Consider the following 15,095-nt stretch of genomic DNA (forward strand, 5'->3'; position numbering starts at 1 on the left):
CACTTCCCAATGTCATAGAAACGTAAAATTTGGCACGGGCATTGAATATGTCATAAATAGGAAAAGCTAATGGGTCCCAACTCGATTATTCAATTCTATGCGCAAAATAATTAGCGTCCAAATTTTACGTACGGAATGTAATTTTCTCACTTTCCGGTGTCATAGAAACGTGAAATTTGGCACGAGCATTGATTATGTCATAAATAGGAAAAGCTAATGGGTCCCAACTTGACTATTCAATTCTTAGTGCAAAAGAATTAGCGTCCAAATTTTGCGTACAGAATGTAATTCTCCAACTTCCCGATGTCGTAGAAACATGAAATTTGGCAAAAGCATTGATTATGTCATAAATAGGAAAACCTAATGGGTCCCAACTCGATTATTCAATTCTAGCGCAAAAATATTAGCGTCCAAATTTTACGTATGGGATCTAATTCTCTCACTTCCCGATGTCGTAGAAACATTAAATTTGGCATGAGCATTGATGTCATAAATAGGAAAAGTTAATAGTTCCCAACTCGATTATTCAATTCTAAGTGCAAAAGAATTAGCGTCCAAATTTTACGTACGTAATCTAATTTTCTTACTTGAAATTTAGTACGGGCATTGATCATTATGTCATAAATAGGAAAAGCTAATGGGTCCCAACTCGGTTATTCAATTCTATGCGCAAAAGAATTAGCGTCCAAATTTTATGTACGGAATGTCATTTACTCACTTTCCGGTGTCATAGAAACATGAAATTTGCCATAAGCATTCAATATGTCATAAATAGGAAAAGCTAATGGGTCCCAACTCCATTATTCAATTCTAAGCGCAAAAGAATTAGCGTCCAAATTTTACGTACGAAATCTAATTCTCTCACTTCCTGATGTCATTTTATATAAAGGAAACGTTTTATGGTTACCTCCCCGTGGTGTTTCCTGGGTAACGCAGAGAACTATGCAAAATGGTGAACATATGTTTTTCCGGTATCTCTAAAGTAACCACGACTTCATAAGATTTTCCGTGTGAACACCATATAAACACCAGTACCAAATTAACTCGGGCGAAGTCGGGTATATCAGCTAGTTATGTCATAAATAGGAAAAGTTAATGGGTCCCAACTCGATTGTTCAATTCTAAGCGCAAAAGAATTAGCATCCACATTTTACGTATGAAATCTAATTCTCTCACTTCTTGGTGTAATAGAAACTTGAAATTTGGCACGGGCATTGATTGTGTCATAAATATGAAAAGTTAATGGGTCCCAACTCGATTATTCAATTCTAAACGCAAAAGAATTAGCGTCGAAATTTTGCGTACAGAATCTAATTCTCTCACTTCCCGTTGTCGTAGAAACATGGAATTTGCCATGAGCATTGATTATGTCATAAATAGGAAAAGGTAATGGGTCCCAACTCGATTATTTAATTCTAGCGCAAAAGAATTTGCGTCGAAATTTTATGTACATAATCTAAATCTCTCTCTTCCCAATGTCATAGAAACATGAAATTTGGCATGAGCATTGAATATGTCATAAATAGGAAAAGTTAATGGGTCCCAACTCGATTATTCAATTCTAAGTGCCAAAGAATTAGCGTCCAAATTTTACGTATGGAATCTAATTCTCTCACTTCCTGATGTCATTTTATATAAAGGAAACGTCGCATGGTTACCTCCACGTGGGGTTTCCTGGGTAACGCAGAGAACTATGCAAAATGGTGAACATATGTTTTTCCGGTATCTCTAAAGTAACCACGACTTCATAAGCTTTTCCGTGTGAACACCAGATAAACACCAGTATCAAATTAACTCGGGCGAAGCCGGGTATATCAGCTAGTAACTTAATAAATGTATATAAGGAACCCGTAGAAGGGAGTTTGACTGCAGGACCTGATTCCTAAGACGTTGTATGAAGTCTACATAGAAGGTCTATACACAAAACAGTAGGATATTTTTTATCAAGACTGTTTGCAAAATTGCTTCAAGTCTCATTCTAGATGTTGCGAGTAATGTACACATCCTATAGTTACAATATTAATAACTGACCTGCCTGTTGCTACTTTCATACCACAGGACGTTTTGGATGCTGCATGGAGTAAAAAACTAAAACTTAACCCTTTCCAATCCACTGTCTGACCTCTAAAGACATTATGATTTAAGGCTGTATAGCTCCGATTTTGGAAGACATCCGTCGGGGTTCTCTTACTGTATATTGCCAGCCTCCCTGCTGTCAGAGCCTATCCAAGGTGTCACCTCATGCAGTACTGGCTTTAGCCAGCATATAGCGCCGTTGCATAACAGCAGAAAAAGAGTAAGCCCCCTAGGAAAACCAGGATACAAATTGGATTGGACAGGGTTAAAGAAACAAGATGATCTTTGGGATTCAGGTTATATTTAGAATATAGTATGTCCCAAGTTTACTGACTATTTAAGCAATGCCAATTGAAGGTATCACCTCGGTTTATTTTGGCTAGTGGTAATCCATGTTAAACTTCAATACCAACTCTAAAAGATGAAAAGTACCTTAGGAAGCACAAACGTGTAAATGAATGGGGAGTCGCTGCAGTAGCCAAAGACTGAAGTGCCATTGCTTCCCAGAATAGCTGAAAATAAAGTCTGCTCCACCGAGCATTGGTGCTTTTGGATCATTGTGTCCTTAAACATCCCACGCTGATCAGTGTATTCGGTGGGACCTATTACAGAGAAGGTAAGCACTGCATGAGAGAGGAGGACCTTATCATCTTATACATGATTACAGTTCAATGGTTTCCTCACCTAGAGCCGACTCACAGCTACGTTTTCTTTTAAGTATATTGTTAATTCGATGCTAAATAGATTTTGAAACTAATGATAAATTGGGATCAGTTTGAAACTAAATATCAGTGATCTTACAAATAAGGAAGAAATAAGCACACAAATACACAGTGTACCAATAGGTTAAGACTGTTTATTAAGTGTTAAATGGTTATAATAATACTGCATTCAACTGAAATGTACAATATAAGCTAAACATACTGTATGGAAATGATTGTTGTAATAATTATATACAATATGCTAATAAAACGAAGTTAATAAAAAAAATATCAGTGATCTTATTAAAGGAACAATAAAAGGGATGATGCTGATCTGTATACACATTAGACTGCCAACAGCTATCTAATGTGTATGATCCTTCGGCTTCGTTAACCCTGATGGGAAGACAGACATCATCTCAGTATTCACATACTTTTTAGAGATATTTGAAGGGTTGTTGATCCGGGGATTATTCTGATTGCCAGATTGGAGTCAGAAAGACATTTTTTCCCCTTGAAAGGGGAAAATTGGCTTCTAGCTCATAGTTTTTTTATTTGCCTTCCTCTGGACATATGTCTTTTTTCAGCCTTACATACTATGTTAAAATGTTTGACAAGTAAAAATGTTTCCATTATGGCAAGACCCCACATCTGCAGATCAATTATCACTAACATATGAAATGTTTGGTCAGTCCATGCTAGGAATCACTATTTTTCTGGTCCGCGGGCCACACTGTCATACTGTACCACGGTTAAACATAAGGAGCTATTCCCATCTGAGTTATGAATGTATATTGGCATTAAATGAAATAAATTGCTGACAAATAGGGGGTTCCAAATTTAAAAAAAACGCACCTATGGAGAGAACAAGGAAATAGCCTCCAGTTTCATTATTCCCAATGGAGAGAGGAGCATGCATGCCTAGCCATTGTTTTTTCTTTCTGCAGTGTTGAACAGGGTCTAAGCTGTAAAGCATCCAAGCATTACAGTGGCAGCCGTACAGTACCCACCTATAGCAGTGCAGCCACAGAGTGCCCCATAACAGTGTGGTAATGAAGGCACTCTGTTTGGTATGCCCCTTGGCAGCAGTGTTGTTTATGCTGTCCTAATGGCTGAGAGCTACAGAGAATGGCAGCAGGTGCACCTCTGATGTAAATCCGGCATCATTTGCAGAAACATAGAAAATCGAAGGCCGAAAAAGACCACACAAACCATCTAGTCTGCCCTTATATAATTCACTTAGCAGAGGAATATTCCTTTAGGACAGATCTATGCTTACCCCAAGCATGCTAACACTCATTTATTGATGATTTTCCCACCACATCTGCTGGTTGTTTATTCCAAGCTTCTACTGCTCTTCCAGTAAAATAATAATTAATATTGCAATACATGATGTCCATTTTTAGTTTCTATGTATATAGACAACTATGCTATCACACAGTATATTGCAGTCAATACTGTTCCATACACTGCACAGTGTCCAGCCTTGAAAACAGTGCTACTAAGGCCTCCTGCACACTGGTGAGGGCAACATCGGGCCATGATTCGCGGCCCGATATCGCCCTCACAGTCCTTCTGAAGACCCCTGGATGCGAGGTGTTTCCATATGGAAACAGCCTTGCATCCCTGTGGGGGTTCCCTTCATCCCTGCCAGGGCTGTCACAACCGCAGCAGGGGATCATGATGTTCGCGCACTGTTTTCCACAAACATGTGGAATCCCCTGGATGCGAAAGCCTCATATCCCTGCGGGGCTGAAGGAATCCCCTGCTGCAGCTGTCACAGCCGTAGCAGGTGATCGCAATGTTCTCCAATTTGTTTTCAATAAGGCCGGCGCTGCTGTCGCTAGCCCCATTGAAAGCAATGGCCGATATCGCAAAAAGAAAGGAAATGCTGCAATTTTTTTTTCCACGCTGCATCGCAGGAGTGAAAACCTTGCAAATGAGAATGAAACTATTGAAAATAATTGGTTTCATAGTCATGCATTTTTACTCACATTGCGAGAAAATCACCAGTGTGAAGGAGACCTAAGGGAGCATATGGTTCATCAAATGGAGCAGATTCAATGTATTTTTATAGAGACTCGTGTATAACGCCATATAAAGATACGATGGTATGACGGCCTGCGTTAACATGTACGAAAAAGATGGCGATTATGGTAGTTTGTGTGTGCTCTTACTTTGCAAGATTTTCAGAGGGATAGAAAACAATTCCAGCTGAGTGCCTCCCTCCTCCTCCTCTTCTTCTTTCTTCCTGGTGAGCGCCAGAGCTTTAATCTGCTGTGCGTCCACTGAGCTTAGTAATGACAACGACAGAATATCCCCACCAACCACTGGAAGAGAAAACAACATCTTTCCACGTACAATCCTAGAATGATCAGCAATTATTATTTCCCCCCTTCCAGTCATCAACAAGCTGGATGCTTAGTGAATGTAGCTTGTTGAATCTGGGCAGAGATTGGAGTAGCTACAGTCTGTTCATCAAGTCATTTGCATTATTAGGCCTCCTGTCCACGGGCCGGTCAGATTGCGCATTCGGGTGGGTAAGATTGCGCAGCAGAAACCCACCCTGCTGTGGGTAAAGACACGTGATTACCTGTCCGGTGCGGGTCTCATGCGTCACGGCTGGATCTTCTTCCTTTTTCACAGCAGATGTGTGCTGAAGCGTCGGCCGGCTCATCATGCGATGGCAGTACATTATTTTATTTTTTTAAACTCCTGCTTTCCCACGGTATCCGCAGCCCGTCTACAATTGACTTGCAGCTGTGCCGCGGATCGGACAGCTTCCCATAACTTCAATAGAAGCCGTCTGTGTGGGATTCGCAGCAAAATGGAGCGAAAGGTCCGCAAAACAAAACCGGATGCTTTATCGAATTTGCGGATGCCCATGTATTCCTTTGTGCGACTGGATTTGCGGATCTTCCCCAAACCATATCCGCCTGTAGATATTGGGCTTTAAACGCCCATAACAGCTTACCGTAAAAGCTATTCTAGACCATTACCTGTGTATCCAAGGACCTGGAATGAACTTGATGGCCTCGCGTCCAGAATAAATATGTGTCCATCTGCAGCCCCGGTCATGAGAACATTACCTTTCTGATCAAAACTAATAAAATAAAACCAGAAATAATGAAAAACTCATTTCCTATTCAAAATTAGCTAAACAATCATAATTTTCACATGTAACATAATTTTAGTTAAATAGCTGTTTATCATCAGCTGTTACACCCACGACACACAGGCAAAGTTAAGCTAACTATTCAACCAAGGACATGTCTGGATGCAGGTTCCTATGGGCTATGTATAGGGGGGATATGTTAAGCGAAAATTAAAGGGCAGCTTTATTCTTGGGTCAGAGGAATTGTTAGTAGAAAGAAGAAGGCAATAAGAAATTGAAGGGCCTATCTGAAATAAAAAGGCTATTCGTTCTTTAAACCCTTAAGGGCGCGACCCTTTTTTTTCTCATTTTCGTTTTTTCTCCCCACTTTCAAAAACTCATTTATTTATTCATCATCGTGGCGGTCTGAGAGCTTGTTTTTTGCAATGTTACTATTTAATGTACCGTATAACCTACTGAAAAACTTTTAAAAAATTCTGAGTGTAGTGAAATGGGGAAAAAAAACGTGATTTTGACATCTTTTGGGGAGATCTTGTTTCTACGGTGTACACACTGCAACAAAAAGTACACAATAACTTTATTCTATGCAGCAGCATGATTATTACGATACAAAATGTATGGTTTTTTTGCTGTACTACTTTTAAAAACTTTGGAAAAACACAGAACTATTTTCTGCCGCCATCTTCCTACAGTCATAACTTTTTTATTCTTCCATCGGCATAGATGTGTGAGCGCTCATTTATTGTGGAAAGTATGGGGAGATGAGTATGCTTTTTTTTTTTTTATTTTAACTCATGCTCAGCCCTTGAAACCACAGAGCACCTTTAAGGCTGGGTTCACACAGGGCGGATTTGCTGCGGTTTTGCCGCAAAACAACTGCTTCTGCAGCAAAACCGCTTCAAAGGTTTATTTTGGCTTGCAGATTTTCCTGCGAATTTTCTTGCGGAACAATCCGCAAGCGTTATTTTCCGCAGCACTTTTTTACATTTTGCAGCGTATTTTGGTGCGGATTTAGCTGCGTCCATAGAGGTCTATGGACAAAAAAGCGCTGCGGAAAAGACAGAAGAATGGACATGCTGCTTCTTTTAAAACCGCGACGTAGTTGCATTTCCGCACTGCGGCTGTGCGGAAAAAATCCGTCCTGTGAGAACAGCTTTTTTCCAAAACTCATTTGTGCTGCGTTGCACTGCAAACGCAGCGGTTTTGCCGCAGTGTGGATATGCAACGGCAATCCGCGGCAAAACCGCAGCAAATCCGCCCTGTGTGAACCCAGCCTAAGTGAATGAAACTATGCTTTAATACCAGGTGCAGCTGCTACGGTACTACAAGTAGAGAGCTGTGCCTAGTCAACAATGAAGGAATTGCTTGACAGAGCCCGCATTCAGTCAGGTGACTGGCAGGGGTTCCAAGTGGAGGCATCCACCAATCGAATATAGCCGACCTAGCTTAAGGTTAGGCCATTAATTTTAAAGAACCAGATAATCCCCCTTTAAGCCCCTACGCCCTAATCTTCATTGCCAGCACTAGATTTACAGTCCAGTATCTATAAATGTAACAGACTGGACCCCCACTCCATGGATAAGAAAAGAGATGGCTGAGTGCAGTACAATGAACGACTTCTGTTACATCATAGAGCTATGTAACATGTATCCTGTATGAAGCATTGAATGGAGGCTCCTATACCCACACCATGGTCTGACTCTATGGTTTCCTCCTTGTGCCAATGGCAAATGCAACCAATGCCCTGTACACATGATACGACGACTATGCGGATGTGCCTCAGTTAGCGCCTCATGGTTGGAAGCCCAGTCATATGATCCTAGCAACTCACTGCAGATGTAGCACGGGGACACGATAAAGTCTTTTTCTTGCAATTATTCGAGGAGCTTTTACTATCACGGCATCAATAAAAATGATATGTCCACTACTGCTGCCAATCACTGCATAATGGGAAGATGGGCAGCATGCCATGCAAGTAGTCTAGAGAAGGAAAAGGCAGTGTTAATAAAGTATCACATGAATGTGGGTCAGGATATTACATCAGACATATATGACAAGTATAAAACTTTTTATAATATAAGGAACGCATACCTCTGTATCAATATTCAATGAGCTGATGTTCGCTCCGTCCTCCAATGACCAGAACTCTACTCCTCCTGATCGTCCAACGCTCTGTAAGTAGATAAGGTTACTTCTTAAGACATGAAACAGTGGCATTTGTTTAAAAGGATGTTAACTGTTTTTTAATATACGAACTTCATTTTCCATGCCCCATTGTATCTATTGTTTTCTGCAACCTAGATGTAAAGGCCCTCATACACAATACTGTTTATTTATCCGAAGAACTCTCTAATGTGTATGGGGTGCATTTTTGCCCCAACAGATCATGTCAAGGAAAAGTAGGATTGGGGACTTTGAATTTCAACACCCTATCGCCTTGTTTGCTGGAAGATACACCGATGCAGCTTACCTCTCTAAGCACTAATGCTACGCTGAGCCAGATATTCATGTGTAGGGTGCAGCCAGTTGGCCAAACAAGTGGTAAAGATGTATGGGCAAATGAACAATGAGGACATGCGAAGAGTTAAAGGACTTGTGCAAGAATTGAAAGAAATGCTGCTAAAATTAACATGGTAAAGATCTAAATTCTGTACCTTTTGCCAATTTCCACATCAATAGTGCAGATTTTTTCTGCAGCCTGTAGAAGAGATTTTGAAAATCTCATCCCGATTGCTGCTACTGTAAATGCCTACTGTGGAAAATACAGATGGAATTTGCAGCAAATTCACCCTGTGTGGAAACAGCCTTACACTGCCCTTCTGCGCCATGGGGGTTTTCTGTCCCCCATGAGTTTGCCTTAGAATACCTAACTTACGGTTTGACAGGTGTACCACCCTAGTGAAACTGCCCACCTGCCACTGTCCTGTTTACATTATAGGAATGGTCTAAAGTACTGTAGTGTATCATGATTCCACTCAATGTACAGACAGTGTTTACTGACTCACCAAGCAGTACTTGTTTCCATTTGTCAAAAAGTCAGCAGTGATTAATTTGTCATTACATATATTCAATATCTGAATTGGATCTCCAGACTGTGTGGAGTTGTATATGTAAACAGAACCCTAAAGAAATACAAAAAAAATGAGAAAATAATTAATTCACCATGAATATTGTACAAACACACAATTGTTATTTAGACACTCCCCCCCCCCCCCCCCTCCATATTCCGCCGCACTTTAAAATTCAATGGGTAGATGTACATACACCTCAGGCATAATAGAATGGCAAGTAATTATAGGGTCAAGATGCATTTACACTGCAAAGATGATCGCTCAAAAGAAGGCTTTTGCATAAAATACTACTTGGCATTAATGCCTATTAGTACCAAGTAGCCGTGTGAGACGCCAGGAGCTGTAATCATGAAACAGACGTCCCGCTGTTCCCTGATTACTTTCGTTTTGTTCTGAGTCAGGGCTGATAGCTGAGACAAAACAGTCAGCTGTTATGAGCGCTTCCCCAGCAGAACACAGCATGCGGTCCTGCTTATCAGCTGTTCTGCCGAACGATGGTTTTCAGGCAGAACTGAATTCCAATGTTCGGCTGAACAGTGAAAGATGGGCACATTTACACATTATGATTATCACTCAAAAGATGGTTTTTGAGCGAATTTTGAGCGATAATCATTGTGTCTAAATGGGCCTTCACTCCATTAAAAAAAACTCCTTTGAATATGTGGACCCCAAGACAACTCGCTTATTCCAGAGGCTCCAGCTGACTTCATCGGGCAAAGCTGTGTCCAGCCTGCCATTACTCCTACAGTGGCCACTGCATGGGAAATAATGGCCATTCAGATGAATGGGTGTCCGTGTAATGCAAGAACAGATGGAGCCCGCCAGAATGGGAGCCACTTCTACGGTGCTGCTTCTTGTCTGCTTTGTTCCCTTTATTTGATAGTGGAGTAGAGAACAACTGTTTTGAGTAGACAATAACCAACGATTGGATGTAATAGTAAGACTCAGATATGGACTCATACCTTCTGTGTTGCAATGGAAAGCGCCTTGTAATCTGGTGAAGAACTCAGGCTTTCAATTGACTCCTTTGCATCCCAACATTCTTTTATTTTTATCTCTGAGCCTTTTATTGAGCAGAGCCGTAATATGCCATCCTAAACATACAGAAGAGTAAGTGCAAGAAAGCATTCATGGTCAGAAAAGAAAGACAAGATCTGATAGGAGCAACAATGCCAACAAATCTGAAAATATATAATTGCTTGTAGCATTGGTGAATTCCTTGTGAATTTCTACATCAAAATCTGCCAGTAGACCTTGGAGCAGGAACCAGTAGATATCAATAAGCTCTCCTGGTGACTCCAACACAGAACTGAGAAAAGGGCAGCTCAAAAACATATCATATGGCAACTCATGAGTCTGAAGTACTATAAACTGGTGTGGGTCTCAAGAACCTGACTAGATCAGATCATGGAAGTGGGGAAGAGCCGTCATGCAGGAAGAAGACATGACTGCAGTGCAATGTGTGGCTGTGTTCATTAGTGTGGGGCATCTGAATAAGGGACATGCAAAACCTGAAACATCATATACCCGTCATTGGTAAATTACCTACAGTATCTCGGGATTGACAAAAAATAGATCTCATTCTAACTATTCATGATAATCTCATATGTAGGGCTAGCCATCAAAAGAAGACATGATTTTAGTTGAATCCATGAAATTCTGTCTGTACTGTAAATGACATTTAGGGAGTCTATCTTCTATGAGCTCCATAAATTAAACCTATCGGCTTAAAGGAGATGAAATGCTGAATCCAGCGATGGATTATACCTACCTTCCCCACGACTCCCTCGCTGTGCGCTGTCAAAGCCACTTCTGCATCTCCCTGACAAACTACTTCTGCAAGTGCATCAATTCAGATGACTTGTCCTGTCATTCTAAGCATGCACCTATGGAGCCTGCCAGATGGATACAGAAACGGCTTGATAGGACATAGCATGAGGGACAGCGGAGAAAGAAAGAATAATTCTCACAACCCCGGACTCAGCGTTTCAGCTCCTATGAGCCCATAAGCTTAGCTTAGGATAGGTCCCTTAGGATAAGTCATTAATATCAGTTCGGTTGGGGTCCATCTCCTGGTGCCCCCACCAGTCAGATGTTTAAAGAGACTGCAACGTGAGAACTGTGGCTTCTTCATCGGCCCGTGAAGTCATGTCCATCAGCCATATGGCCTTTCTGCAGTCCAGTCCCATTCAGGTGAATGGGAATGAGCTGCAATACCAGGCACCACAGCTACAAAATGTACGGCGCTGTGCCTGGTATACAATGAAAAGATCCCGGCATTCACCTGAGTGCCTCGGGCCGTTCGTAGAGCTGACTAGCGAAGATGCCGAGAGTCCGACCCACCACTGATCTGATATTGATGACTTAGGCTAATGATAGGCCATCAGGCCTTGAAAAACTGATTTCACTTTTTTTCTGACAGTTACAAGTACTCACAGGTTCTTCACCTCTGCATAGCCAGAGTGAATATAATGGTACAGACATTGAATAATATTAGGCTTACACTTCCGCCTATGTACAGTCCATCCCTGTGCAGTGCCATAGTTTCTATGCTTCCTTCATGTAAAGCCGCTCTGGGTACCTCTCCTGAAAATATAATATATACCTATTACTGTCCAGCTGATAAAGAGTAGTAATGTGCTTAGTGGATACAAATATAGGAATATTCTGCTACTAGTTCTCTAATACCAAAGCACCAAATCCAGGACCTACTTCAGACATGGCGGAATATCAGCATCTTAATATGTATATGGGAACTCCAGTTTTGCACAAAATATGTGTAACCATCCGCAGTTCAAGTCTTCATAAGATACTGAATGCTTTTACAAGTATAGGGCGGGTCATGGAAAAGTAGCCCGCCTCCGGTCCTACACCACACTTATGAAAGCGGTATGGAACTAAATCTGTCTTTGCTGCCCATAACAACCAATCACAGCGTGGCTTTCATTTTACCTCAGCAGTATAAGAGATACAAGCAACTTCAGTTCCAATGAACTCAAGCTTCTTGTCGCAGTATTGTCTTAATGCTGACCATGCCGCTCTATCCATTTTACAATAGTTATAGGAAATAAGAGACGTTACATTGGGACTCGCATGCAACTTTAATCCGCCATGTAGTCTGAGTCTAAGGCTGGGTTCACACAGGGAGGATTTCCCTGCGTAATTTCCCTGTGGCAGGTCCGCCTGCGGCCGCTAATCCCGGGGTTGGCCAGACATGTGTATGAGATTTGTCAAGAATCTTGTCTACACAGGACAGCCAATCTGTTGCTACAAAGCCAGCGCTGCGACGCGGATTTCCCGGCCGCAGCATGTCTGGTTTTTTTTTAATGTTGCGGCCAAGCTTCTCTCTATGGGAGCGCCGACCGCAACGGAAAAGCCTGTGGCCAAGCTGCGCTTTCCTGGTGAAAATCTTGCGGTTTTTGGCTGTGTGAACCCAGCCTAGGGCCGCTTTCACATGGCCGTTAAAATCGTAAGATTTGTGTGCTGCAAGATGCACAAATCTCGCACGAATATGAACATCATTCTCTTGAATGGGGTCAGATACACCGCATAGCGGTGTGAAACAAAATTGCAGCATGTCCTATCTTTGGGCGTTCGCTTGGAACACATCGCCCCTTATTTTTAATGGGACAGGAAAACACATTGCATGGCGTGCGATGTGCCTGCGAGTGCGACGCAAGGTTTCCCATTGAAAACAATAGGAAACACTTGACGATACTCCCCGCAGCTGAAAGTTGAAAGCCACGCGGAGGATCGCAACCTCACTGAAATGCTGGTACATTGCACGAGCATGTGCGTGATATCGGGCTGAGGTTCATGCCCCAATATGGCGCTTGGCTGTGTACAGGGAAGCCTGAGGGCTCCCACCCACTTGCGTTTTTTTACGCGATTGCCAAGGGGACTTTCTAATGTGAAAAACGCATCGCACGTTTGTGCTGTGTGATTTTTGTGTGATGCGTTTTTAACATTAGAGAGTCCCATTGACAATCGTGTGAAAAAAACGCAGCGTTAAAGAAATGCAAGTGTGCGGGAGGCCTAAGAGTGCATTTACACGGACGTGTTTCACGTGCCCATTCTGTCTGATTACGATATGGACGGAACTCGCACTTATAAAGAAACTTTACACGGGCTCATGAGCATTCGCGCATGCCTCAGCGCTGCGTTTTTGTGGAACGAACAATGCTTTTTTGTGTATGCGTTGGCGTATTTTACCGCACTTTTTCTGCCTGCAGGGCAGGTTCATGTCCGGCAGCAGCAAACGCACCGCTTGAAATGGCGAATTAGTTTCAGATGTGTACTTTTTCCTGCAGAATTACACAGCGTTTTACGCATCTCCTTGCATATTGTGCGGACATTTGCGCACTCCCCATTGAATTCTATGAGCACATTAGGTGCTCAAATATAAAAAAAAGTGGAGCATGCTGCAGGTCTTTTTTTTGCACGACCAAAATGTGGCGCAAAATACGGAAATATGAACTAACCCAATAAAATCAATGGGTTCTATTCTCTGCATATTGTGCTCGCCAATCCGCCCGTGTGAAGGAGCCCTTAGTCCCACTTACTAACAGTCGTAATAATAATATATAGTAAATGCTCAGATTTGTTCCCGGCAGGCAGTGTGGGTTTAGTGTCGTTTATTATATACGTTACCAGCTGTAGGCGGCTCGGTCACGGTCAGAGCTGTTATTTTCTGGGTCTCGGGGTTAACAGACAGTAGTTGTCCTCCTTTACAGCCAACAAACAGATGCGATGTTGAGCTCCAGCAGTGACTACTGGGCTTAATAGCAGGTTTTCTTTGTTCTTTTGGCTTAAATGCATAAAAAAGCAAACAAAGGTAAAAAAAAGAAGCGCAGAGTCAGCGCTGTTTCTGCAACATTAAACTACCTCTTGGTCAGACAGAACGGCCCCAGCCACACGGATTGGAAAATACGGAATCTTTTGAAATAAACATATAAAATGCTTGTCTAATCCTTTGGATTTCTATATGAGACAGAATGGACCAGGGGGACACACCGCCTGTACAACCACTCCGGCAGCACATGAGGGAGGGGGGCCGGGTGCTAGGCCCCTCTGAGTTTAATTTCTTTAAATGAAAGAAGAGACTTCAGGGCCAATACATTATAGTATGGGGGTCGGCGCTGGCTCCCGAGGTTCTGGTGGGTTCCACAGCCACCCAGCTGCTCACCATACCGCCTGCATTACTTGGAAGTAGAGCCACGTTACCAGGATGCATTTCACTTCCAACCTCCAGGTTGCGCTGTCACTTGTCTGTCCCTGTACCAGAGATCAGCGGAGCTCCTGCAGCGGTATATCCATCCCCGATGTAGTGGTGCTGTGTATGATATATGTCAGTATATAGAGTATATGGGAACTTTTCTTTGTACTGGTAATAATTGTGGTGTGGCATTATATCCTGATGAAGCTGTACAGGGTGGCAGCGACACATGTTGGGATGTTGCTCCTTATCAGTGCTGTCGGTTGGCCAATTTGATGCTTTGGTTACTCCTTTTGGGGTGTATACTTGCCCAGCATTATGCCAGGTAATTAAGTTTTTGGCTATCACCTTTTTTGTTGGGTGTTATTAATTAGATGCCATATTATTTTCGTCACTTCCTCGTTTACCTATTATTAACTTGGTTAGGTGAGCAGCTTGTCTGATACTTTAGTTAGGTACAAGGTGCATTATACCTAAGTCCATGTATTAGGGACCGGCACCGTTGGTGTACAAGGTGTAATGCTTATTCTAGTCATTATAGCTAACTAGGTCCATGTATTAGAGACCGGCACCGTTGGTGTACAAGGTGTAGTGTTTATTCTAGTCATTATACCTAGGTCCATGTAAATGGTGCTAATATATAAGGGTTGACCATTTAAAAATCACTTTGTCATATCCTTTTTTAAGGCAATGAGGAGTTAATAGAGTGAGATCACCTGCTGAGGATCCTCATCTGTAGGTCGGTATGGAGAGCAGTCACTGTCTCTGGAGAACCTATACTATCCTGTATTACACAGACAATCCATTCATTTGAATGGACACTGCGTAAAGCTAAATTTTCACTATGGTGACGCTGCAGGAGAACTGAACCCTTACTGCCAGCTCCCCCGACATTACAGCTGATTGCTGAGGTACCC

The 15,095-nt window shown here is 42.2% G+C and overlaps 1 protein-coding gene across 1 annotated transcript in view; it reads right to left on the bottom strand.

The window, feature by feature from the left end:
- The window catches only part of CFAP43 (cilia and flagella associated protein 43), a 62,366-nt gene that overhangs the window by 41,341 nt on the left and 5,930 nt on the right, over window positions 1–15,095 (bottom strand). The window contains exons 6-14 of the mRNA XM_066591175.1: window positions 13,614–13,770; window positions 11,467–11,549; window positions 9,926–10,057; window positions 8,898–9,014; window positions 7,984–8,064; window positions 7,724–7,872; window positions 5,777–5,880; window positions 4,955–5,107; window positions 2,509–2,678 (exon numbers count right to left, since the gene is read on the bottom strand). Of these exons, the coding sequence (XP_066447272.1) occupies window positions 2,509–2,678; window positions 4,955–5,107; window positions 5,777–5,880; window positions 7,724–7,872; window positions 7,984–8,064; window positions 8,898–9,014; window positions 9,926–10,057; window positions 11,467–11,549; window positions 13,614–13,770 (1,146 nt within the window). The remainder of the gene's footprint in view (window positions 1–2,508; window positions 2,679–4,954; window positions 5,108–5,776; window positions 5,881–7,723; window positions 7,873–7,983; window positions 8,065–8,897; window positions 9,015–9,925; window positions 10,058–11,466; window positions 11,550–13,613; window positions 13,771–15,095) is intronic.

The sequence above is a fragment of the Eleutherodactylus coqui genome, chromosome 2 (genome assembly GCF_035609145.1).
Source record: "Eleutherodactylus coqui strain aEleCoq1 chromosome 2, aEleCoq1.hap1, whole genome shotgun sequence".
Taxonomy (NCBI): Eukaryota; Metazoa; Chordata; class Amphibia; order Anura; family Eleutherodactylidae; genus Eleutherodactylus; species Eleutherodactylus coqui.